General features: G+C 39.4%; 1 protein-coding gene and 1 non-coding gene across 3 annotated transcripts; both read right to left on the bottom strand.

Moving 5' to 3' along the window:
* OGA (O-GlcNAcase) lies at positions 1-27,732 on the bottom strand. 2 transcript variants are annotated; one of them, XM_028098989.2, is made up of 16 exons: positions 27,112-27,732; positions 23,811-23,862; positions 23,281-23,378; positions 21,612-21,742; positions 18,992-19,163; positions 17,785-17,883; positions 16,891-17,175; positions 14,600-14,758; positions 13,017-13,630; positions 12,439-12,613; positions 8,990-9,075; positions 7,926-8,030; positions 6,604-6,689; positions 6,139-6,331; positions 3,904-4,063; positions 1-2,163 (listed from the first exon to the last, which is right to left on the bottom strand). In XM_028098989.2, the coding sequence occupies exons 1-16, from the start codon at positions 27,308-27,310 to the stop codon at positions 2,027-2,029; spliced, it is 2,751 nt and encodes a 916-aa protein (XP_027954790.1). In that variant the 5' UTR covers positions 27,311-27,732; the 3' UTR covers positions 1-2,026. The 2 variants fall into 2 exon arrangements, with proteins under 2 accessions (XP_027954790.1, XP_087876089.1); XM_088019963.1 differs by lacking the exons at positions 21,612-21,742; positions 23,281-23,378; positions 23,811-23,862; positions 27,112-27,732 and adding an exon at positions 20,489-20,571.
* LOC114205517 (U6 spliceosomal RNA) lies at positions 7,735-7,843 on the bottom strand. The gene has a single exon (XR_003608409.1). It is a non-coding gene; the product is annotated as a U6 spliceosomal RNA (small nuclear RNA).
* Positions 27,733-27,831: the final 99 nt, after the last annotated feature.

Here is a 27,831-nt window from a genome sequence, read left to right as displayed (position 1 = left end):
TTCACTTCAAGTTTTATTTTGCCTCTTGCATGGTCTTCAGATAGTTTTACAGTTCGTTTTCTACAGGAACTGAGCTGTGATCTAAACAATCAATGAAATGTCATTCCAACCTTAATAAATATTCATAGCCATAGAAGAGAGCATAGCACTTTACCATCCTAGAGTGATGAAAGTATAGGCCTGGACATCTGTTTCATAGTTAGCACCTATGACCAGAAGACCAGCCAAATGATTATTATAAGCCAAGATAAAACCACAAGCAAACTTGCTAAAAATCCTGATTCCATAGGTTGACCCTGAAATCCTCCAGATAAATGCTATAACTGTCTACTAGTGTACAACATGTAAAGAGACAACCAAGTGGCACTAAGCTGTTTTAAACAGTATTCTGTAGAGATCTTCCCTTCCCCCTAGCCCTTGAAAATGCAAACTTGGTTCCAGCTTTCCAACATCATACCCTTCTATCAGTTAAAGGTTTCTACCCTGAAAATGAAGAGGTTCTCCTCCTTCCCCTCCCTTCATCTTACAAATTCAGTGCACACTCACAGGCCCTGGTTGAAAGTGACTAGACACCACTAGGTACAATGCTTTTAAGATTCCAAGCCCACACTGAAGGAACTTCATGAAGGAAAATGTTTCAGGTTTCCTTCTCCTTGCCCCTCCCACCTCAGCTCAAAGTAAAATAGCCGATTTAACAAAACTGCAGGGAAGCAAGATAACAAAATACTGTTCTGAATCCATGGAAAAGTCAGCCAGCCATGATGAAAAAATGAATCCTGCAGAGATTACCTGCTAGCCTCATGCTCAGAACCCCTAAAAACACCAAATCTCAATTAAAATACATGGAGCTTCCAGAATCTGTGGTTAAAGGAAAAAGGAAAGGGTAACCATAAGTCATTGGTTAAAGTGTGCTCATTGTTTCTTTTAAAAATTAGATACAAACATGCAAGAATTAAAGACTGTGATTTAATAAAACCAGTTGTAACAGGTCTTGACATTAAAGGACAACTGATCTCAGGGCAAATGGGACCAATCAGTCCTTGAACCCTACTTGATAGATGTCAAAACTAACATTTCACATGCTGACCTGCATCGAGGTTAATTTCCAGAAGTGACTGCACTTTGCAACAGATTGAGTCCCATGAAGTTAGGCTCTCGTACCCAAAGTGGTCATGGCCTAGCCCTAGGTGGGAGGCACTTCAAAAATAATAAAACTTAAAAAAAAAAAAAAAACCAAATCAAACAAAACAAAGGGAAAAGTAAAGAAAATCAATCTTCCACTGATTTACATTATTCAAAGTGCCATCCTGAACCACACCCTTTCATTTTCAAAAGGAAAAAAAATTACAAAAACAGTGAACACAAAAGTCAGGTTACAACTAGTTTATATACAAAAATTTACAAGTTTGCCATTTTTAAGCTTTTGCCACAAACAACTGCACATTTGTCCCTACAAAAGCACAACATGCCTGAACCAATGTCACTACAAGAGACAATTGGCCATGGCTTTACAAAGAGCAGAAAAACTGCCCCAAATTAAAATCATTTATTCAGCTTAAAACCCATCCCACTTGGAATCTCTACCCTGAAGCCTCTGAAACCTACTAAATCTCATTTCTGACATGTCCCCAAGGAATGAAAGACATTTCATTCAGTAAGCCAAAGAGGATGACAAATGATTTTGATTACTCTTATTAGATGAGAAATGCAACCACACTGGATGCAGAACACAGTGCTGACTACATTTATTGAAGACCCCCTCCCTATAAGCCCATGTAGAGGTCTTGGCACCTAACACAAGACCCAGAAAGGAGGCCCACATCTGTTTCAAACAGGATTTGCATCAATACTATCTTCCAACCAGTGAATAATCTCAAAGTGTGATTGGTGAGTTTTACAGTCTTCGTTTCCAATCCCAATTGGCTGATTTGTTGCCATTCCAGAGGCTCAACCGTATGAAGACCCCAACCACCACCCACCAGGTGAAGTTAAGAGACTTTCGGACAGTTCAAAGTGCCAACAAATGTCACAGGCTCCGACCAAGTATAACCACATCCTTTGGAAATCCTTCCATTTTTGCAATTTCAAAACAGCCTAACTTGCTGTAAAATTCCAGAATTCTTTTATCATCTGGTCTCACTTCACAGAAAGCCCCCCGGGAGCCTAGAAATAAAACAAATATTAAAAAATGTAAAGGTCAGTTAGAATCATGGTTAGGAATTGTGATGAATTTTCAATATATTTCAAATAGATGATAATAGAACTTGTCTATAACAGCTCCTAAATTTCATACAATTTTTAAAATTCATATTAATATTCAATGAATATTAATATTTATCAGTACCAAATATTGCACTGGCAACTATCTTAAGAGATGGATATGTTAAACTAGCTTGAATGTGATTATTCACGATGTATTTCAAATCATCAAATTGTACAACTTAAATATATACAATTCTTAACTGTCAAAAATACCTCAATGTAAAAAAAATTCAATTGTCAGTGAAACTCTTCCCCAGAAAGAAAATCTTTTGAGGAAAAGGCTGTAAGAAACCTCAAATTAAAATACATGGAGCAAGGCAAAGAACACCTCTGTTTAATGTTTTTTTGTTTTTTTTTTAAGATTTTATTTATTTGACAGAGAGAGACACAGCGAGAGAGGCAACACAAGCAGGGGGAGTGGGAGAGGGAGTAGCAGGCTTCCCTGCGGAGCAAGGAGCCCGACGCGGGGCTCGATCCCAGGACCCTGGGATCATGACCTGAGCCGAAGGAGGCAGATGCTTAACGACTGAGCCACCCAGGCACTCCTGTTTAATGTTTTTAATATAAAGTACCTTTGAAGGGCCCACAGGGCAAAGGCCATTCCAGCCTACGTCACAAGCCAATATAATCAGAATATGTTGTATATTCTAAGACATACCTCATATACCTGCGTGATTCTGTCCCAAGCACAACAGTGAGAATTATGCTACCTTCAGACAGAGTTGTTTAAATTATTCCACAAAGGTGACACCACTGACTCAAATGATACAAAGATGAAAATAAGTGCATTCCCATGTATCAACAACCCTCTAAGGATTGGTCTCAAACAAGCTGCCCATTTTTGTATTGCACAAGTAGTAAAAATAGTTTACACTTCTTAAAGGTTGTGTAAAAAAAGAATATATATATATAGCGGCATCCGGCTGGCTCACTAGGTAGAGCATGTGACTTTGAGTTCAAGCCCTACACTGGGCATAGTGTACTCAGTCGTTAAGCATCTGCCTTCGGCTCAGGTCATGATCCCGGGCTCCCTGCTTAGCAGGGACCCTGCTTCTCCCTCTCCCACTCCCCCTGCTTGTTTTCCCTCTCTCGTTGTGTCTCTCTCCGTCAAAATAAGTAAATAAAATCTTTAAAATAAATAAATAAAATAAAATAAATTATTTCCCCCCTTCATTTTTCCCTTCCTACTACCTTCTTTAAAAATTAATTAATTAATTATTAAAGTCTAGGATATTTATTATCAAGCCCTTTACAGAAAAAGTTTTCATACCACTAATATAAAGCAAAGTTATTTCTGAAGGTTGAATCCGGCAAACTCAAAAAAACTGGCAACTCTGAATTCCTAAATGAAGTTTCTCCCCGAGGTTCATTTAATTTTCAATTATCATAGTGAGTCTCCTGGCAAAATAAACTTAACCTCATGTGTTCATGTCTCATTTCAACAGAGCTCAAAATAAGCATTTATAGTGTAAAAGAGGAGCATTTTCCAATTATTAATACACGTGCAATTCTCACACCACTAATAATTTAGAAGCCAAACCATAAATGGTGGGGAAGGGAATGTAAATTCACCGTAATTTACTTTTTATCCTGTCCCCACTTAGCCCCAAACACCAGCAACCGCACAAATACCGTACTCACCATTAGCCTTCAGTGAAGACAGGAGGCAAGCCATCATGCTTTTGGCTACACTTGGGTCAGTTACTTTTTTGTGAATATCCATCTTTATCAGAGAAGGGAAGTTGGCAAGGAAAGTTTCTGGCAACACTTCCTGCTCTTCATGGAAACTCAACATTATTTTCTGTAAAAGTTTCAAAGAATCTCTTGACTTTTGGCAGCTACTCATATTTATATATCTATATCCCAACTACAGAACACAGCAATAGAAAAAGGAGAACATTCAATAACTCTTCCAGTCATTATGTAATTATTACACGAAGAATTAATTAGCTTATAACTCTAGCATTTTTGTTTTTAAAAGTTTGTCTAAAGGTAATGTGGTATCCTGGATTGGATCCTGGAACAAAAAAAGGACATTAGTGGGAAAAATAGGTGAATAAAATGCGGAATTTATAATAATGCACCAAAGTTAGTTTCTTAAGACTTAGACAAATGTAGAAAATGGGTAAGGGGCAATATAGGAACTCTGTATTATCTTTGCTAAATCTAAAAATATTTAAAATTAAAAAAAATTTAAGTTTGTATTGCTTGCACAAAATGTGCATGTAAAAAATGTTGTAGTAGGGCGCCTGGGTGGCTCAGATGGTTGGGCGACTGCCTTCGGCTCAGGTCATGATCCTGGAGTCCCGGGATCAAGTCCCACATCGGGCTCCCTGCTCAGCAGGGAGTCTGCTTCTCCCTCTGACCCTCTTCCCTCTTGTGCTCTCTATCTCTCATTCTCTCTCTCTCAAATACATAAATAAAATCTTTAAAAAAAAAATGTTGTAGCAGACACCTGGTTATTCTTTATATGTTCCTATGCTGAAAACTATAATTATCAGATTTGAAATAGTAAAACATCAACAGCTCAATCAGTACGCTGTAGTTACAATATCTATGTAATTCCGAGTAAGTGAGGCCACCCACACCACCCTCTTATTACACAGCCATCTGGCTAGGGGCAGAAGGTAAAATGTAGTAATAAACTGTAAGAGAACATAAGTACATTTGTATGGGGATGAGAAGTAAAGAATTTCAGAAAAGGGGAAGAGAACAACATGGAAGAAAAAAGTAAATGTCACAAAAAGAAGGTTCCAAAGATGTATCTGAAAGTATTTATTGAGCATAAACATTATCAAAAAGGAACTATTTTTAAATATATATATGCTGATGTATAAACCAAAATAACTGTAGAGGAAAAATTCACTGAAGTTGGGACAGGGCTGACATATGACAAGTACTCCTATCTGGAGGCACCTGGGTGGCTCAGTTGGTTAAGCGTCTGACTCTTGATGTCCGCTCAGGTCTTGATCCCAGGGTTATGACAGCAAGCCCTGCACTGGGCTCCATGCTGGGTGTGGAGCTTACTTTAAAAAAAAAAAAAAGTGCTCCTATCTGAAAACGGACTCTTAGAGCAGCTCACCCCTATTATTTCTTTATTACAATGAAAAATACATTACTGAGAAGACAAGTGAGCCTGACAACCAAGCAAATGAGAGATTTTAATTACCTAAACTTGCACTGAGTCCCCAAAGAAGAGACCATTTAAGTTTGGTGCTTCAAAACAGGGAGGAAAAAAAAAGGTTCTCTGTCTATATTTTGTTTTCACTTGAGGAAGTATTGTAACACTTCCAAATAAAAAAACTCCATCATGCTGAGGGAACAATGGAAAATGCCATGCTTAAGGGGGGACCCTGGCTGGGTCAGTCAGTTAAGTGTGTAACTCCTGATTTCAACTCAGGTCACGGGATTGAGCCCCAAGTGTACCATGGCCCCTGTATCCAATGGGCTCCATGCTCAGTGGGGAGTCATTCTCTCCCTCTGCCCTCACCCCTTTAAATAAATAAATCAATCTTTTTTTAAGTGGGGGGCACCTGGGTGACTCAGTTGGTTAAAGCATCTGATTCTTGATTTTGGCGCAGGTCGAGATCTCAGGGGTCATGGGATCCAGCCCTGTGTCAGGCTCCGCTCTGGGAACAGGCTCTGCTTGTCCCTCTCCCTCTGCTCTCCCACCCCCACCCCCCGCTCACACATGCTCTAATTAATTATATTTAAAAAAACAGCTCTGATATAAAAAAAAAAGTATCACGCTTAATAAGCAGCAAGAAGCAAGAATTCTTTTTTATAGGAAATTAGGAAGTACTGAGATTTTAAGATATAGCTGCTTACTTCATTTCAGAAAAATTACTGTAGTATAATTTCTAAATCTGTTATTACCTCAGCCTCAGAGAGTTCTTTGTCACCATTTGGCTTGGTATACTTCTCCTGCATGAAGGGAATCCAGGAGATTTTACATTTTTTAATGAAGGGGGTCACATCTACAGTGCCCAGGGCATAACCACATATGCCATCTTCATCTTCTAGGACAAAACAGTAATCCAGGCTGAGGGAAAGCAGCCCTCCTACTAACCTGCTCAGAAGAAAAGAGGGCAGAATGAGTTTCTAACACAAAACTTTAGACTTCAGTGATGTAGGTCTAATGTACTTGAATGGCAATCTATGGAAACTACATCTGGTGTAAGAAGAAACTGAAAATACCCATTAATATATTCAAATTTTACTAAAACTAAAGCGGGATTTCTAGGAAACTTTATTTCTAGTCATCATTTCCCCTCAACCTGATAAACCTGGCTATGAAATGCTACTCCCAAATCCAACAAATCCAAATACTTCATCACATACTTGTCTCCAATAAGGTCAGGCTGACTTTGAAAAGGTAAACCCACTCCATCGTCATACATTTCTCTGCAAATCTTGTACACGGAAGCCTGAAAATATAATCTAGTTAAGCAACAAAGCAAGAAATACAGCAACAGAATTTAACAATAGACTCGTAAGTTAGACTAGACTTCTAGGATAGGGAGTAACAAAATGCCTGGCCTGTCGTAAATATCACCTCTGCTTTGTTAAATAAAAACTTATTTACAGAATCGTATTTGTTAGTATCAGTAGAAAACAGTATGGTACAGTAAACAGAGAATTGCTTCACAGGGGATAGTTTTAGGTAGTTAAGCAGTGAATTCAAAATGCAGCAAATAATGCTGTTGAGTCTCTCGGTTTTGTATATGTCCAAAATGTTTTAAACATGTTAGTCTTTAAAGAGACTTGCTGTTTCCTGTAAGCTGATTATCAACAGCCTATTGATACTTCACAACTGAAAATTACACAATTACTAATAGAGAAAATCAGTCAAGGACAACGTATCATTTGGACACACTGATTAATTCCAACTCTAAATACAATTTAGCTGATTTTCATAAAGGAGGACTTAAAGGACTTAGCTCAAGATGTTATGAGTCTAAGTTCCTTATCAGGTTCTTCCTTAAATATCACCCCTCCTGTGTTTGATGTTTTACTTTTCTACCTAAAGTACCTTTTTGAAGACACAGAGCTACTTTTTTTTTTCTTCCCTTTTAAAAATAAGGAACACAGGGCACCTGGGTGGCTCAGTTGGGTGGGAGACTGCCTTCGGCACAGGTCATGATCCTGAAGTCCTGGGATCAAGTCCCTCATCGGGCTCCCTGCTCAAGCAGGGAGTCTGCTTCTTCCTCTGACGTCCCCCCCCCATGCTAATAAAATCTTTTAAAAATTTTTTAAAAAATAAATAAAATTGGGGCGCCTGGGTGGCTCAGTCTAAGCGTCTGCCTTCAGCTCAGGTCAAGATCCCAGGGTCCTGGGATCGAGCCCTGCGTCAGGCTCCCTGCTCAGAGGGAAGCCTGCTTCTCCCTCTCCCACTCCCCCTGCTTGTGTTCCCTCTCTCGCTGTATCTCTGTCAAATAAATAAATAAAATCTTTAAATAAATAAATAAAATTTAAAATATGGAATGCTTCACAATTTGTGTGTCATCCTTGCACAGGGGTCATGGTCATGCTAATCTTCTCTGGATCGTTCCAATTTTGCTGCAAAGAGAGCACCACAACTGATTCTTTTAACCAGGGATTTCAAAGGAAAAGTAGTAAGTGAGCACCATAACCATATACCAAGTGCGTACGTAGACAATTACCTCATCTTTAGGAAAATATGGTCTGATAGTATAAACTTTGGAGGTAGGAGTCAGTGGGGGTGGTTGAAAAAAGAGATCATTTGCCCCATCAATTGGCAGCAAACGCTGTGGGAAGAAACAAAAAGAAGATGGATTAGTGTTGGGAAGATATCCATTTCTTTAAATGGGTGTGCACTGCAGATTACCAACTTAACATTAACTGGCTACTGCAGGCAGACCTAAAGAAAAGGGGTGTACTATGCTTTACTAAAATAAACACCTCTTTGCTGGGGGAAGGGGGTGCTTCTGAATAGAAATTACCCAAACTGAGTTACATAGCTTTAGTGGCATATTAATGGGGATTTAAATTTATAGTAAAAAAAAAAAAAATCTATTCCAGTATCACAAATCTATTTTTTTAAACCAATCTTATATAGACCATCTCTGTACTAAAAGATGGCAGAATAGAATGTCAGGAGGAGAGGTTTGGTCTGAAGAGGGTTATCTGTCCAGGAGACGCTTTATCCCCAAAGCAATGCGCTTCAGTTTGCTGCGCGCAGCAGAGCACCTGTTGGGGGGAGAAAAGTAGAGCACCTGAAAAGTCCATGAACAAATTTCAACACCAAAAAAAGCTTCTTATTTTGTTCAAATTCATTAACAGGCTGTTCTTTAGAGTACAAGTTTTATTTATAAAATAATTGGGAAAGTATCCAAAAGTCCTTTCACCATTCACTTGCATAATTATTCATCCTTTTTGCTCATGGAGTTTCCACTGGCAGACAAGCATGCGCGCATTGTGCATTGCGGGCGCAGATTAAAATGGTGTGCGACCTGCAAAGAAACAATGTGAAGTGTATACCTAGAGCCGCTGCGCTTCGCAGGCGCGGGGGGAATTGGCAGCATCTCCTTCAGAAATTACTGTGAAAGAGGAGGAAAATTTGATTTAAAATCCAGCTATGTAACTAAATTGAATTTGGGACTAGAAAGCCTTCGGCAGACCAATCCTTCCAGCCATCTGATGCGCAACATAAGGTTTCTCATAAAACAAAGAAAATGTCAATTCAGTTGTGAATTCATATTGATACCTGGAACTCTCCTGCTAGACCACCTCTAAAGGCCCAGGGTTCTTGGTCTCCAATTAAGAACTGTGCTGAAGAATGACTACGACACCCTGTTGAGATCAGATCCAAGCGGAGAACGTTACGAGAAAGGGGATTTCCTGGGGTCTCAAACGTCCAACACACTAACAAACACTTTGTGGAAATAGCTCTCTAACAATAATAATCCAGGGTTTCAGAACAAGGCTGTGATAATAATTTTTTTTAATTTGTAATAGAATTTCAATACCAATGTTTCTTCCTCTGATCAATGAATAATCACTGTAAAGAGTTCTACCCTTTAATTATTGGAAGTCAGTCTCAAGTTTGTTTGGGTCAAGTTTATATATTCCCTAGATACAGCTGTAAAAAAAAAAAAATCAAGCCAGCTGCTTGCTCTGTAGTGAAATTACAGTAACCATGAAGTGAAATGAAGGAGATAGATAAGACATTTTATTATCACAGCCCATGAAGGAATTAAACCTGTCTGAAGTCACATTTTACATTACAAGGAAGGGTAAGGAAGGGAAAAAGGGGGAGAGGGGGATTAATCTTGTCAGAAAACTAAGGTAGAATAAACAAAAGAAATTGTTCAGTAAGTTGACAACAAAACATAATGAAAACTTTTTTCTAACAAGGACAATCCAATTTAGACTTGGTTAATAATAATAGCAGTCAGACAAATTCTTAAGAACTAAGGAGAGCCAACTGATGCTCCTAATTTATCCAGAGCTAAAACATACTTTTCTGAAAAGTATGACAGTATCTGGCTCTTCTGACCATTATAATCTTTGCAGCGCACTGAACACATGCACAGAGTAGCAGGGTGTAAGGTCCAGAAGTCAGCACTAAGGTCACCACTTAACCAACTTCAGAGGCAATAAAGGAAACTAACAAGGAATAATTGAAAGCAAATATTTGGAGGCCAAATCAAAATCACCTGCCTAGTCTTCTGACAAGATAAAGCAGCGCAATATAGTTCTTTTCCATTTGAAGACAGCATTCTACCTCCTGTTCAAGTTAACAGTCTCATCAGTACAAGATACAGTGTGCTAGTCAGACAGTCCCAAAGCAAACCAATTTTTTTGTTCACAATTCAGGCCCATTAAGAGATTATATCCAGGTTTGTCGTTTTTTAGGGGTAGGGGTACTTTAAGAAAACATACATGATATGTAAATTTGTAAAATAAATATGAAATAGGGTCAAAATTTAGGCTAAGAGCATGTGCCCCATTCCATAGCTCAGTGTAAATTTGCACTGCAGAAAAATACTATACTCTCAAACTTTAAGATCAGCCAATTTCCCCTACCCCTCACTTTGAGACTACAACATAACTAGCACTTCCAACTATTACAATAAAAAGCTGCATGTACGAAGAGCTGTGTAAATGAAAACATGGTTAATGCCTCAGTCGCTGCGCAAACGTGACTTCAGTTCATGCCTACTGCCCTTAAATCTGAGCTACCTCACAGATAGAACCTTTCAATTTAAACTAATTAATCATGACGCGCTGTGAACATCTGCCGCTGTCCATCCAATAGTAGTAGACACTTGTGCTGAGGATTCTCCCATCTGTACACAATGGGGAAGAAGATAATAGAAGTCGTTAGTAATCAAAAGTACTGCATAGCCACATTCTTTAAAGGACTGAATGCCAGCTGGACTGGAGAGAGGAGGAAAACAAAGGGTTCTAATCAGTAACTCCCTGAAATTACTATAGATCCATGAAAATACTCTCCTTGTCGTGAGCTTTTTTGTAAAGCTATGTGGATGCCAAGACAATTATTTAAAACTTCTAAGATGCTCTGACCTTTAGATCGTACAGTAGCTATCTACACAATTTGGGAAAGCTGCCCCATATTTGCACAGTACAGAAATAAAACCTGAGAGGAAATAGAAACAATACTGTATATAATCAGGAATTTAATTTTTAATAGTTCTTGAATTAAAAGTTCAATATCAAATGTTATGATACTTTCCCAAGCTCAAGAATCCAGACTTCAGACTGGGAACGTAAGATTTAAATCCCTGTTAAGAGATTTAATTATAACTCCCTGGCCAGAAGCCTAAAAGGCAAATGCTGTCATCCAATAACCAATATAGAGGTTTTTCCTGAGCCTAAATGAGGACATCACAGAAAAGAGGTGTCTGGGAGCCTTTTAACAAGAGGTAAAAATTCTCTAGCTGTTGTGTTAAATACACAGAAACTCAAGGTTATTTTCAAACTAACAGAGACACTACTTTTAACTGCTAATGAGTTGTGTCAAAGGAAAGCTATTATTTTTCTTTTAATATTTAAGAGTCCAGGGGCGCCTGGGTTGGCCCAGTTGTTAAGCGTCTGCCTTCGGCTCAGGTCATGATCCCAGGGTCCTGGGATCGAGCCCTGCATCGGGCTCCCTGCTCCGCGGGGAGCCTGCTTCTCCCTCTCCCACTCTCTCCGCTTGTGTTCCCTCTCACTGTCTCTATCAAATAAATAAAATCTTTAAAAAAGAGTCCAAAAGTATAGGCAGAAGGTGAGAAATCTCACTGCTACTATTCTTAATCTAAGCTCACAATGTTTCACACAACTGTTTCACAACAAAGACCAAGTAACCCATCACAGTATTTGTGACTACTATGAAAACTATGACATGTCAGTTAGCCTTGCTGCCTGCTGTGTGCTGTATGTAAGTCCATTACATATTCCTTATAGCTGGATTGAAAACCTGGAAATGAAATGAGGTCCCTGGAGAAACTTGGCCATGCTGGTGCTTTTTACCAAGTTTGTTGAGAATTTCCCCCCCAAAAAAAAAAATCAGTTTTCAAAAGAGACATACAGAAGTCCATTTAATTAAGGAGAGAATTTTCAGGGGATTGCAATTTTCATCCCCTGCTAAAACCAATTACTTGGTAGAGGAATAAAGAAAAAGCCATGTGAAATAATACCAAGTAGCACCAGAATAGCCTACCACTAAAGCTCGCATGCGCACAGGGCTGGGAGGATAGCTTCCTCTTGCCAGGCCCCTTAGGTCATTTCAGCAATTGTTCTGTTAAACACAGCAATTAACGTTACCACGACACAGCAAGCAGCAGAGAGCTTCCAGTCACAATTCATAGTGTCTCATCTCCAAATCAGATAAAGTGCCATATAGGGTTCCATCCAGGAAGCATTCAGTCAGAGCAAGTTAAAGTCAGTACTTTTCTAACACATTTTAAAGATATTTATGCTGAATTAGCCCAAGGGAGAAAAATTAATGTGCTTGATGTATTTATGGAGACTTGCATCCCAAGTTTGCCAACAAAGGCTATACCTTTGAAAGAAATCTAAGCAAAGAATTTAAAGAGTTGGAAATTTGTCAATTCCTTAAATATTTTTCTCCCTGTGGGATAATCTTTTTTTTTTTTCATTTTTAAGGAACAATATATCTGAGGAAGAGATTATTCCTGGTGCACCTACCTAACCACTGTACAAAAGACTTCACCATAGACATTATACTCTTGATATCCCAAACATAGGAGTACATGTCATAAAGGATTGTCCTGTTGGCACAATTGGAGAGCCGAGTGAACATTCCCATCACCAGTCCGCACATCTCCTCAAACTTGGCTGCTCGTGACCGCCATTCTTCAATCTATTGAAGATCAATAAAAATATGACTCAAAAAACTGCAAGAAAAAACAAAATAACCTAAAACATAATTATAAACTGTCTGTACAATCAGGTACCTGCAACTTATCCTAAACATTAAAGGATCAGTGGGCTTAAACTCTTCAGATAAGCAGTAAGTCTGTGTCTCCCCAAACTGACAAACATTTCTAAAATAATCAACTGTAATGACTTTCCTTCATTCCTCACTCTAAGGTCAAACTATGGAACTCTATGCACCAGAATCAGCAGAGTCCACATCCACTTTACAGAGCATATTCTAAGATGTGGTCAATTTTCAGAGAGTTATACTCATTAAAGGCTTCCTCCGTATCATCAGCATGGGGACCCACCCAGGCTAGAGAGGAGGATAAATTAAGCATACTCACTTTTTCAGAGTCTTTTCCTTTGCAATTGACACTGACAACACTGCTATTTGCTCGAAGCCACTGGAACTCCCTTAACATCTGTGCTCCTTTGGGTCCATGCTCATAAGGAAGGTAGAATAGGTCAGCAAGCAACTGCAAATCCTCCAAAGTCACGGGTTCCACAGTGTACAAAGGCTTTTCATTTGGACCTGGCACAAACTGCTCCTTGTTTGTCTGTTCATCAGTCTGCATAGGGGCAATATCACTAATGCAATCTTCCTGCATAGACATTTCTGGGGATTTTGATTCAGCTATGCTCTCTTTATCTGTGTCCATTGGTTTCAATTCCTCAGCCATTTTAGCTTCAACAATTTCAGTTAGTATTTGATTGTCATTCTTGTGGTCTGTTTCTTCTTGTTTTTCCACTACCATGTCCATGGGTTCCTCATCTGGCTGTTTCTTTTCTTCTTCCTTGGTCAAAGCTGTAGGGTCACCACTCAAGGCTGCTCCCTGGCTCATAATGGGCTCCTGATAAACTGTTGTTACTACAGTTGTGGCATTTAAAGAGGGCGCTGCAACTAAGGGAGTCCCATCAACTACACTTGCTTTAGCTCCACTGTGTGCAACCTGCCGACCTACAAAGATAAATTACCACAAAGATAATCGGAGTTAGAAATAGAACAAATCAGATCTAGATAAATGTTTATTTTTTTAATTAACATATAATGTATTATTTGTTTCAGGGGTACAGGTCTATGATTCATCAGTCTTATACAATTCACAGCGCTCACCATAGTATTTACCCTCCCCAATGCCCATCACCCAGCCACCCCATCCCTCCCACCCCCCTCCACTCCAGCAACCCTCAGTTTGTTTCCTGAAAGAAAAGTCTCTTATGGTATGTCTCCCTCTCCGGTTTCATCTTGTTTCATTTTTCCCTCCCTTCCCCTATGATCCTGTCTTGTTTCTCAAATTCCTCATATCAGTGAGATCATATGATACTTGTCTTTTGAGAAATGTTTTATCATGTCTGTAACTGGAACCTCAATTTGAGATTCCAAATAATACTCAGCCCTGAGAAAAGTGCAATATGGGGCGCCTGGGTGGCTCAGTCGTTAAGCGGCTGCCTTCAGTTCAGGTCATGATCCCACGGTCCTGGGATTGAACCCCGCACTGGGCTCCCTGCTCAGTTGGGAGTCTGCTTCTCCCTCTTCCTCTGCCTGCTGCTTCCCCTACTTTGCTCTCTCTCTGTCAAATAAAAAAAATCTTAAAAAAAAAAAAAAGCACAATTTCTCTAAACCATCAGGGAGGTAGGGAGGAAAAAGAGGAAAAAAGAAACATGATAAACATCCCCTAAATATATGCCAATACGTATTATCTTCTCTTTTGAAGATCTAAATCTAAAAACAATTATTTCAAAAAAGACATTTTTTTTTAAAACAAATCAAGATAAAACCTACTTAAGACCAAAAGTTAAGATTTTAAAGACCTTATTCTCTAGATCCCTTCCTAAATTTTATTTTGTTTGGTGGGCCTATGATCAAATGTTCTTTACTTTAGGACTCAACCATATGATCTAACTCCCTTAAAAGGGTCAAACTTACTGCTATACTGATGAGGTACACCAAACTCCTGCAACCATTCTGTTAAAGCTAACTTTAGAGCCATCTGTGGACTATAGAGCACGTCAGTTTCAATATCTTCATCACTGCCTTCATTTTCTAACTTTATCTGGATCGATACGGTACTGTCTTCACTGTCAGCTGCAAAAAAAAGGTAACACAAAAAAGTTTTGATTACAAAAGCCTCCTGATGAGAGGGACAAATGCAAAACACCAGTTCTTATAGTACAACTAGTAAACAAAAAATAGGAAAAAGAACAAAACTTAAACGTAAAAATGCAAACACAACCTTACTGAACCACTTCACCTGTAAGTCATCTAAATGCATTGCTACATGTAACATCCCACTTGAAATACAAAACACTAAGTTTAGAATCACTGGAAAAGTCATTCATAAATGTTCACTGTGTACCGATCATTGGGAATGTGAGGTTTAAGGCACTATGATTTCCATTAAGAAAACATTCCCAACCCTTCAGAGACTTATAACTTAATGGGCAAATCATTATGAAAAAATAAGCAGCAAATTAATAACTGTATTGAGGGGGGAAGAGAAAAATCAGCAGAGAACCCACATATAAGAACAGATAATAAGCACATAATGAAGCTCTGAACCAGGATAGTGTTAGAAAAAATAAGGTCTGGGGGTGCCTGGGTGGCTCAGTCCTTAAGTGTGTGCCTTCGGCTCAGGTCGTGATCCCGGGGTCCTGGGATTGAGCCCCGCGTCAGGCTCCCTGCTCCGTGGGAGGCCTGCTTCTCCCTCTCCCACTCCCCATTTGTGTTCCCTCTCTCGCTGTGCCTCTGTCAAATAATAAAATCTTAAAAAAAAAAAAAATAAGGTCTGAACTCTTTGGCTTAGTATCCAAAACCCTATTCTTAGCTCTCCTTCATATTTCCCTGCATACGGCCCAGTCTGGCTAGTATCTACTACTCCTTAATGTGCTTAATGCTCTGCCTTAAAAGAGGTAGGAGGTAGACGTGGGCGCCTGGGTAGCTCAGTCAGTCAGGTCATGATTCCTGATGTCCTAGGATCGAGCCCCACATCGATCTTTCTGCTCAGCAGGGAGCCTGCTTCTCTCTTTCCTTCTGCCTGCTGCTCCCCCTGCTTGTGCTCTCTCTCAAATAAATGGAATCTTTAAAAAAAGAGAGATAGGAGGTAGGTGCCATATATACAGAGAAGACTGAAATTTTATTTTTTAATGGGGAGAGTCCACAATGAGCCTTAATGGGAGGCATTATCCCAATAAACAGATTTGGAAGTAGGAGTAGAAAACTCAGGAAAAAACACAACTATACGACTACATACCACACCCAAAGCATCATAATGTGACATTTCCACACCTCCTAAATGGGCCAAAATTCAGGTAACTTCAAATTTTCAGTGTCCAGTGTTTTCATCTCTTGCCCACCAACACTTTAAGGCCCAGCAACCTTTACGCATACTTTTTGATGCAGTTTAAGTACAAATACTCCCTCCTCTATGAGACTGTTTCTTACCACCACTTCTGCTTAGCAGAAGTAAACAGTCTCTCCTCTGTAATTCCCACAGCACTCTGTAGACAACTACCTCAGCATTTATCAAACCACAGCACAGTCGCCTACATGCTTTATTCAAAACCAGACTATGTTCTTCAAAAGTGGGGACTACTTTATTCTTTGCATCTTAGTGCCAGAAAGGTGCACTTGCCACATCTTAATATGTGTTTAAATGTCAATGAATGTGAGGTGCCTCAGAGGCTCAGTCGGTTAAGCATCTGCCTTCAGCTCAGGTCATGATCCCAGGGACCTGGGTCCAGCATCAGGCTCCCTGCTCAGCGGGGAGTCTTGCTTGTCCCTCTGCCTGCTCCTCCCCTGGCTTGTGCTCATGTTCAGTCTCTCAAATAAATTAAATTAAATATCCCATTTAATAAAAATCACCAGAAAACACAAACTGAATCAGAATAATTCTAGGGATAACAAGAACACTCAAAGACTACTTGTCTAGTACTCAGATTTCAAAGACTAAGTCACATTTTAAAAGCAAAGAACTAGGGGGGGAAAAAAAAAGCAAAGAACTGGGGAAAAAGGGGAAGCAAAGAACTGAGGCCAAGAAGTTATTAAATAATTTGTCCAAAGCCACTCAGCCCTTCTTTTAATCACATATATATCTCATTCACAGGACTAAACAACACACTTTAAAAACCTCTTAAATTATGATGACAAAGGAACACATACTTGCCAACAGCTCTAGTTTAACTCCAGCTCTCCCCCCAAAGATTAAGTTGTCTACTTACTCATCACTACATCTTTTCTCACTCCATTCATGTTTGATTTGTACCAGGTGGCAAGGGTGTGGATAGCAACATAGTTGGCTTCAAATTCACAATTTGGATTAGTAAGGACTCCTTTTAACCGTGGGATGAGTTCTGTGGATCTTCCTTTGTATGGCCCCAGAAATAGTCTCTTCTGATCATAATCATTAGCATGAATGTTATCCCAGATTACTGGAGCTCTCTTAATAATCTTAGAAACCTCTTCAATGGACTCCACCGGAATTTCTTTAGAAACAACTTTGGGACCTAGAAATAATGATGACCATTTGTTAAAAGACCCTCAAACCTGACTCTTCAAAATATACTGCATTCAATTTTTTATTGTATTTTGTTATATATATACTTTCTAACAATTTTTCTTTTCAAAGCAACACGTCTTTTTACTCAGTTTTACCCAACTGCCCACAGTAATCCCTCAGATCACATTACTAGAAATGGAATTAGTAGTAAAAAGATAAGAAGTTTGTGCAGGCTTCCTCAAACTGATACGTTAAGAAACAAATTTTCATGTGAACAATTTTTTTCCATTATAATACAACGTAGTGATTACTAGCTGACAATGGAGCATGATAGCTTTGATTTGATAAAATAAAATACTCTAAGGCTGAGATCAATACCCTTTAGCCCAGTTCCCTATTATTTATCAACAACCAATACTCAGATTCACTGCAAAATCCTCAGAGATGTTTTTTATACTAAATGAAGAATGTATACTTCATAAAAGAAAGAGAATCTTTACAACAAAGTTTTCTGGTTCAGGCTCAGTTTTCAAAAAGTATCCAATTAAGCAGAACAACCAATTTATTTAAGTTCTAGTTATCTAAAGTTTTACTGTATAAATCTTAAAAGACTTACCTGTCCAAAGCACCTCAATTCCAGGTAGAAGCTTTTCACCCACAGTCCTTAAATAAGGAGACTGAGACACATTCGGATAACAGAAAGTGCCACAATATTCTAATGTAGGAGGGAAAATTAAGTAAAATAGTCAGGAATAAAATGGTCATGGGTTTTTAAATGGGGGGAAAATGTCTATCAATTCTAAATCCTGAAGTGGGTAGTTCATTAAAGAATCAACTCAAAAAAATAAAAGTGCCTCAATTCATAAAATCTGATATTCTTCCTCCAATAATACAGATCGAGCCTTATTAACCTACAGTCACTAAAAACACAAGTTTACTAAAGAAATAATTGAAATTTTTAGCATTTTCTACATACTTCTGAACTGCCTACATTTCTCAGTAACAATTAGAGCCCAAATAGAACAAGTTGATAATATCATAACAGAAAGAATGCAACATTATGCCCACGGCTATTAGTATTCAACAGCAAGTAAATTGTAATTTGCAGTGAATATTTCCCACATAATCTTATTAAACATTATTTGAGTACTCATGTAGTATCAGACCACTGAGATAAGGTTCACAGTTCATAATACTTGAAAACAGACATACACACAAAGTTAAACAAACTCAGACTAAAATTTCTTAGAACTTATTTATCTCTTCCTGAAAAAGAAATCAAGTCGGGGAAATTTCTTATAAGCCAAATTTTGAGAGAGAACTAAGAGAGGCTAATATATTTTCAATGGAAGGACCTAGAGGGGAGGGAAAGGAGGGAAAATTGGCAAGTTTTCTAGGCTGACTACTGGAAATAAGGGCCCAGATGGAAGTGGGAAGAGTGAAAAAGGATACAGATATGCACAGGCAGAAAAAAGGAACAAGTAGGAGGAAATGAGAAGTGACTAAGTTAAAAGCAATGTAAATTTGTTTTTTTCTAGTTTTTCATTTTGATAATACTATCCTTCCTTCAATCCTGAAAATGTACTGTTCGGATACTTCCAGCACTAAAAATACATGAAATCTTTTGCTTGTTTAGGTGCCATTTATTAGTCCCTAAAATTTCTCTAGTGTAAGGCCTTGAGAAATGTCTTCTAGAAAAATAATTCCTACCTTTATACACCACCAAAGGGAGAGGGGACAACACAGTAAAACCCATACAGGATTCTCTGAAAGTAACATATTAAAAGACGACTAGTTAAATATAAAGCTATTATATACAATACCTGTGGGACAGAAGAGGAAAGTTTCTGGCTCTCCTAGGTACTGATAAATTTCATTTGTGATGGAGACCTGGGCATGAGCAAAAGAACTGAATACTTCTTTGTCTGCTGCACACATATTATGATCAATATCATCAAAAAGCAAGGCAAATGACCTGCATCCAAACTGAGAAACCTAAAAAAGGTAAAAGGAAACAACAAAAAAAACCAAGATGTTTTAGTAGCTCATTTTTTTTAAAAGACTTATTCCTTTGAGAGACAGCGCGTATGCACACACAAGCAGGGTAAGGGGCAGAGAGAGGGAGAAACAAGCAGACTCCTTCCTGAGCAGGGAGACCAGCATGGAAATGGGGCTCAATCTCAGGACCCCAAGATCATGACCCGAGCTGAAACCAAGAGTCAGGCGCTCAACCAACTAGCGCCACCCAGGCATCCCTTTAGCAGCTCATTTTAGAGTAAAAATACAAGGGGCATCTGGCTCCCTCAGTAGAGCAGGCAACTCTTGATCTCGGGATCTTGAGTTCCAAGCCCCACACTGGGCATAGAGCTTACATAAAAAACAGGATTCCAAATATTAAAGTAGACACTTTAACAGTTGTACTTAAATCAAACATTTTCTTTAGGGTGTTCAAAGCCAAACCTATTGTTTTTATATTTTCTATGTTAAACAGCTACACAAGTTTAAGAACCATTTTTCATTTGGGTTTGAATGCAGTATGTTCCAACAAAGCTTCTTCAATATGGCCTATCCTACACCTCCTTGGCTGATGATTATAGAAGACCAAACAGACAGAAAAATACAAAAACACAAATGATAAGTGAACTCAAGAGGCGAAAAACCTAGGCCTGTTCTGGTTCCAAAGACACATTAATCTATTAATTAATCTCTGCACATAAACCTAACTAGTCCATGAATCTAAAGGAACGTTAGCAGTACTATTTGAACAAACAGGATAATAACCTCTTAAGAGCCTGGGTGGCTCAGTCAGTTCGGCACCCCACTCTTGATTTCTGCTCAGGTCATGATCTCAGGTTTGTGAGATCGAGCCCCACATCAGGCTCTGTGCTAGGCGTGGAACCTGCTCAAGATTCTTTCTCAAACAAACAAAAAAAACCAAAAACAAAACTCTCTCTTCCTCTGCCCCCACCACATTCTTAAAAAAAAAAAAAAAAGCATATTCATGGAAATTTAACCTCATTAATTTTTAATCATCTTAATGCCATCAATAATATAAACCTGTGCGGGGGTGCCTGGGTGGTGCAGTTGGTTAAGCTTCCAACTCGGTTTCAGGTCAGGTCGTCATCTCAGGGTTGTGAGATGGAGCCCCAAGTCAGGCTCTGCAATCAGAGTGGAGTCTGCTTAGGACTCTCTCTTCCTCTTCCTCTGCCCCTCCCCCCTCTCTCTCTAAAATAATTTTTTTTTTTAAAGATTTATTTGACAGAGAGAGACACAGCGAGAGGGAACACAAGCAGGGGGAGAGGGAGAAGCAGGCTTCCTACCGAGCAGGGAGCCCGATGTGGGGCTCGATCCCAGGACCCTGGGATAATGACCTGAGCCGAAGGTAGACGCTTAACAACTAAGCCACCCAGGCGCCCCTAAAAAAAAAAAAAAAAGGCTTTAAAAAAAATATAAATCTTTGCCTAAAGAAACATGCACATGTTTATGTGTGTAACGTATCAGCAAATTTACCAGAAAAGATGTGCAGCTTTTTCAAGATTTGTCAGAGGAGAGAGAGAGAGCGCGCAAGCATGCACACAAGCAGGGGGAGTGGGAGGCAGAGGGAGAAGCAGGCTCCCCGCTGAGCAAGGAGCCCAATGCGGGACTTAATCCCAGGACCCTGGGATCATGACCTGAGCCAAAGGCAGCTGCTTAACTGACTGAGCCACCCAGGGATCCCAAGATGTGCAGCTTTTATGTTAAGCAGAATTTAGATTCTAATCAGTTTACATGTCTACCTAGTCTGTTTTCCTTCTAATCTTGGGAAACCAGCCAACCATTTCCAGACTGAATTATATCTCTTGTCCATATCAACAAATGAAACTGATGTCTTAACAGGTAAAAACCCTGTTTCTATAACCCTGGTCACAAATTCAGTCAAGTACCCAATAATATACAGAGTTTCTCAAAATGTGATTCTGGACAACCTGAATTCTGAGATAAGTCCCCACTCCAAGTCCGTATTCCCACCCAAGTCAGTTTAAGAATCTCTGGAAATGGACCCTATCAGCATTCTTTTAAGAATCACTTCTAAGCATTTCTTTTAAGGCAGTTCTCATGCAAACGAAAGTCTGAGAAGCACTGGTACCTCCAGCAAAGCTCTCTTGACTCACAAAATACCCTCCTGTGAAGAGCATTAAAGTAAAAAAATTGTACAAAAGCAAAGAAGAATAAATTTGGTTTCCTTTTTTTTTTTTAAGTAGACTCCATGTCCATTGTGGAGCCCAACATGGGGCCTGAACTCATGACCCTGAGATCAAAACCTGAACTGAGATCAAGAGTCAGACACTTAACCAACTTAGCCACCCAGGAACCCCAAAGTTTGGTTTCCCTTTAACTTCATAAAAGCAACTCAGAAAACTTTACTGATTTAGGGACAAATAATGAAACAGTAAACAAAGTTACCTGGTCCAGTTTGCGTTTCAATGTAGATACTTCCTTGGGGTTAGAAAAGGTAATATCCAAACCAGGTGAGATAGCATAGATGAACTCTATCTCGTATTCCCGTGCAGCAGAGATGAGAGTTATAAGTTGCTCTAAAGAAAAGAGTCCATGTTTTTAGAAAGCACAGAAAACTAAAAGAACCTTCACCTTTCAACTAAAGAGAAGATGTCATTTTCTCCAGTTTGCAATAGCTCAAGAAAGGAAAAGTCCCTTAAGTTTTACAAACTGTCATGTCCAATGTGAAAACAGGCCATATAAAATGCCACAAACCTCATGTGACTTAATGTCACCCTAAAATCAGTAAGCATTCTCTTCCTTTCACTGCCATTTCTCAAAAATATTCAATTAAGCATCACTTCTCTTATTGAATATAAACCATTTTTATTTCCTACAGTATTTGAGATGGTTTCTGTTTTTGTAGTCTCTGAACTGACATTCTTAAATAAAAAAATCTACATATAACTACTTTATAATTGAAAAAAAGAAAAACCATGTTCTTAACAACCAGGGTTAAGTGATGGCCTTAACAATCCTTATCCTTTAAGTTTTTAAAATGTGATAGACAATTTTCCTAAGTAAAATAAAATCCTATTCTATATACCACAGGATGTATCTTTACATAACTTTCAGTGGTATCTCAAGATAGTCATTTGAGTATATTTTGATTATTGATCACATAAAATTTCATTACCGGCACCACCAAAAAATAATTAAGTTGAACACACATTTAAATTATATAGAGTAGTAAGCAACAATACTAGATGGAGATGGAATACATTTTAATTGCTTCTTCATAATTTAAGAAAACTTTCTGCCTTCAGTGCCTTGGCTACTCTCTGTTACCAAGTATCTTGTTAGCTACATGTGTATACCATTTAATTCCAAGTATAAAAATGTTTCCCCATTTACAAGTCCCCAAAGAAAAGTACCACTTATCTAATTTAGAAGGAGGTTCTGTGATGTACTACCTTATGTACAAATTTTATGTACTTAACTCAACATAAGACACATAGCAAGGATAGTTTGTGATGGCTTTTCACTTTAGTATAAGCCTAGACTAGGGTGAGGTCTTTATTTTAAATACAGACAAGTAATCAAGTGGTCAAGACCAAGCCATACTTGAGTCTGAAGCAAAAGGATCAGTAATATGGATCCTGTCTTTACTTAAAATTTTGGTATCTTGTTCATGGATTTTTTTTTTTGCATTAATTTTGGTTTAAAAATTGCTTAAGATATTATTTATCTTGACCACTGATTTTTTTTGGAGTCCCTTAAACTTTGCACCCAAGGCAGGTGCTTCATCTGCCTTGCCCTAGGCCTAGACCTGCTTCAGCACCCTTTTGTCCAGTGGTCTACTGTTCAGACCACTGACAGAAGTTAAAAAGTACAATTTATGACTACAAAACAGGTTGGAGTCAGACTGGTATAACCATGAATCACACCATGGCTGTGCATCGTTAGTGCTACTCTTTCAATCTGCACTACAACTCACACAGAATTATAAGAAGAAAAGGAAACTACCTACAAAGAGAAAATGAAATACTTAATAAAATTTTTGTATAACTACATCTGAAATATAGCTGTTTTCTTAACATATTCTGAATTTAGGGATTAAAAAGAAAAAGATTACCAGCTTCCTCCACAGAATACATCTCTCGCCAAAACATTCTATGTTTGTAGTCATCTTTTGGGGCATACAAGTATGTATTTAATTCCCATTTCTGGAGCCTTAAGGAAAAGAAGATTACATATGTATAAAAAGGCAACAAGTATAGGCTATAAATCACAATTTTTTCCTTTTCTTGGAGCATCTCCATCTCTTAAACAGGTAATAATATTCTGGGGCAGTAGCTTTTAACCTTTTTGTAATCCAGTAGAAATGTAAAAAAAATTAAGTATTACAAGAAATGTCAACATATTAAAGTCTTAAATAAAAACAACAGTTCCGAGTGACACAGGTGAAGCCCAAAACCTATTCAGTTTCCCCAAGAAACTTTGAAAACCCCTGGCATAGGTGAAGAAGAGGTAAAAGACCAAGGTAAAATTAACTTCTGCAACTGAGAAATCATCAAAACGCACCTGGCCTACTCAGTGTTAGTTTCTCTTCAAACAAAAGGAAATGTTAATGGTTTAAGACTCTCCTTCAGAAAGTAAATTTACCTTCTAAAGAGTTCTTTTCTCTGTTCCATAACCCAAGGTCTTCCATAAAATCCTAGATTCAAAGTAAGAATGAAATTATTTTCAAGTTTCAAAATGTGGTAAACTGTTGAGAAAAGCAGATTACAAAACATACAGTACAATCCCATTTTGTAAAAAAGCGTGTACAATATACCAGCATCTGAAAGCTATTTAGTAAAACATTAAGGTGTCTTTGGATGGTGATGTTATAAAATGACTTTTACTCCCTTTTTGCTTAGGTAAATCTTCTGATTTTTCTACCATTAACACTTATTACTTATACAATAGCTATTTTTAAAACACCTATAACATCATCTCTTTTCACTGCCAAAAAATACCAAATATATTTAAATCTAATTTTTGTTTTTTTTTTAACCTCTACACCCAATGTGGGGCTCGAACTCACAAACCCAACAAGAGTCACATGCTCCTCCGACTGAGCCAGCCAGGCGCCCCTAAAACTAACTTTTCATTATTTTCTGTAAGTAATCTCCACACCCAATGTGGGGCTTGAACTCATGACCCAAGAACTGGATGCTCTACTAACTGACCCAGTTAGGGTTACGTGCCCCTAAACCTAACTTTTTAAAAGATCTCAATCTTAAAACAGAGGAAGGGGAAGCAAAGTAATCCCAAACCGCTTATAGTAACAATTACTACTTGAGAGAGAACTTAAACTGACTTTAGAGTGGAGATGGGAGAGTAAAAAGGTAGGGGCAAAAAAAAAAAAAAAAATCAGGAAGAGAATTAGAAAAAAATCTGACTGAATTAATTTTATGATAACCTTTTTTTTAAGTTCCTGATATAATAAAAGGGTCCAAAAATGCCTTAAACTACATTCACAACAAATTCAACAGTGGAGCTGGCCCAAATAGGAATCTCAAGTAGTCTCAATTCCAGAGCAAAGGTCTGAACGACTGGAAAATCAAGAATGTGACTTGCTCCACTGTCCCAGAAGGGGGCAAAGCAGTACCAACACATATTGCAGGAAAGAAATCTGCAGAGGAATAACTTAAGTAGTGGTATAAGCACCAAGCTGGTTTTTGCAGCTCCCTTGTGTGCTAATCACACCCTACAGCTTGCCTAACCTTTATTTTCCACCTCTGTCTAATCACCTGCAAGAGGTAAAGACAACCTCTCAGGAGTACTACGATTAAGATTGTATAATGAACCCAAAATGCTCTTCACACACACACATACACACACACAGTCCACTTAAGAGACTACCTAAAACTGAAATTTCTGTAATGCATTAAACTCCAATCTCTAGACAGGATGGTTACTCTGCGCCACAAATAAGAACAATGACAACCAAAGAAAAATTCACTGCATACCTATGTATGAAACGGCAACACTATCAATCTTGACAATTCAGTGTTACCGCTTATAAGTAATTTAAAACATCAGGTAAATTTTATACAAGTCTTTCTAGATTTCCTACAACACTTGGCATTATCACTTTTCTTTTAAAGGAATAGGCATTAAACACTCCTTTAGAGTTGCTTCAATATATAAAAGAAACATTTTATCTTCAGAAACCCTAACTTTGCTGAGAGTCAGGTTCATGGTTTCAGTTAACTGTCACCACAAAAAGGCAACAGTGCTATTACATGAGTTATGACCAACAAAGGTCTGTAAGGAAAAGAAATTTTTTAAAAAGGAATCCTGCCAATACCTACAGTTATTTCCTTTCTTCATTCTGATTTTAAGAATGGCACCAAGTTAGAACTACCCCCCAATCAGGTGCTCAGTCACCAAGAAAAAAATACATAGGGAAAGAGGAACAATAGATGACAGACAACTCTATTCTGAGCAGTTCCTTTCATTACTATTCTGAAAAAAAACAAACCAACTTATTTAAACCACAAGATTTTCTCCATAATTACTGAAGATGTAGCAGGCAAGTTTCCTTAGCTTCATTCTGGTCTAGTTCTAAAATTTCTATATCCCCTAGCATTTCTACTCAACCCTCTACCCCAACATCTGTGATGACAAAATACATACTTTTTCTAGACTCTCCCTGCACGGAAACAAGCCCAATGAATACACCAACAGATTAAGTCACACAAAGCAATCATGTTTTCAAAAACACTGACTCCAAATACATAAGTAGTTTTCCATTTTGTCTTTCCCCCAAATTCTGCAAGACCTTTAACTTGTGAATTATCAGTCCTTACTGTAGCTACATACTAGTCTGCTCTCCCCTATAATTAAACTTTACCTAAAATACCACAACCACCACCCATCCTTCAAATGAATATACATGCTAACAATGGAAAAGCTGAAGCTGTCAGCCAATAGAGCAACCCTCTATTTCTCCTAATTTTTATACAGCATTACCCCTATGCACACCATCATATATTAGAGACAACTAATGAAGCAGACAGCCAAGACTTCAGAAAATTAAAATACATTCTGCAAGGAAAAATCAATAACACAAGTTACTCATAGTTCCATATAATGTTCAGTTGAATATTTGTCCACTATATTCATAAACTGTGACAGTCTTCAGGTCATTTTCCCCAAAGACGAAAAAAAGAAAAAAGAAAAAAAAGCCGGCATCTTTTGGAAATGGGAAGGGAGAATCAGAAGGGCATTTTTAATCCTCTTCTGCAGTTCCTAAATTAAAATTCCGTATCTCTGATACTATTAAAGTCAAAGCTTCATCCCCCAAAGCCAAAGCACAGCAGTTGGCAAAGGACAATTTTCTAGGGTACTAAAGAAACTCCAAAGGGTGGGGGCGTGGGGGCTGGCCAGAAAAAAACAAAAAACAAACAAAACTAAGCAAAGGGGAATTTGTAAAACCCTAGGCCGACCGTGCGTCTCTTCACTCCAGGAATACAAGTACATCTGTGTGGGCTGATTTTTTTTTTCCAAAGGGTGAGGTCAGCAGCACTACATACGTTTCATCATTTGAAGAGACCACCCTAAGGAACAAGATCCCGAGGTACAAAGACGTACAACTCGGAGCCTAACACCAGCCTCCTTACCGCCGCCTCCGCAGGAGCAGGCCTGGCTCCAGCCCAAGGCGGGTGGGGTCTGGCCAGTTAATAGCCAGAGGGGAATTCAACGCTGCATAACAACGTGAGGGGAGAGGCGAGCGTGAGGAAAGACTTGCCCACCGTCGCGCCTCTCCCCTCGTCTAAGCAGGGTCAGGTTTCAGAGCCAAAGGAGTGACTCCCTTTTAGAGCCTCCTAAAGCATCCCCTTCACGAGGAGAGAATGTGTTAGTACCGGGGCGGAACCGGAGGACGCTGTCGCCCAGCCCGCGCCAGAGCGCTCACCTTCCACTACGCCACATAGGAACCTCCGAGCCCCTCCTGCCGCCCCGGCCACCGCTGCTCCCCCGGCCCCGGCTGGGTTGTCTTCTCCAGGGGCCGGAGCTGCTGGCGGCTCCAACGATGCCCCCGCGGAGGCGGCAGGGTTGGAGTTGAGCTCGCTCTCCCGCTCCTCCAGCGCCGCCTGGCTCTCCTTCTGCACCATCCTCCTGCCCCCGGCCGCCGCCACCTCTGCGGGTCCTCCTCGGCCTCCGTCCGTTGGGCCGCCGGCCCGGAGCCCTGGAGAGGGCCTCGGCTCCAAGCGCGCGCCCTTCCTGCTCCTTCCCCTCCCCCTCTACCCTTCCCCCTCCCTCTCCGCAGGGACCCGAATGCCCGGATGAAAAGGGCGGCGGCACCGGCGCGAGCCCTTTGTCAGCCGCTGCCTCAGCCTAAGCTGGGGAGCCGGAAGCCTAAACGGAGAGCGAGGCCGCGACTTCTCGTCCCCTGGAGGCAGATAGCCAAACCTCCTTTTCTTGTTCGCAGTTAGCCTCTGCTGCTTCCGGATAATCTTAGTTCTTCGCTGTTTGCCCCCCGAAGCCCCTAGTTCTCCTCCACCGCTGCCTCCACCGCCCGCTTCCTGTTTATCCGCACTGCGCCTGCGCCGGAGACCGGCTCAGACCGGTCCCCTCAGCCCGACTCCCCCCCCCGCCTTCTTTTGGGCTAGCCTATTGAGCTTCATTTGGTAGG

This window comes from Eumetopias jubatus, unplaced genomic scaffold (assembly GCF_037043125.1).
Source record: "Eumetopias jubatus isolate StellerSeaLion01/CBP00866 unplaced genomic scaffold, mEumJub1_p1.0 scaffold_17, whole genome shotgun sequence".
NCBI classification, from domain to species: Eukaryota; Metazoa; Chordata; class Mammalia; order Carnivora; family Otariidae; genus Eumetopias; species Eumetopias jubatus.
Note: the sequence above shows the minus strand (reverse complement) of the source record. Positions and strands in the feature narration are given on the sequence as shown.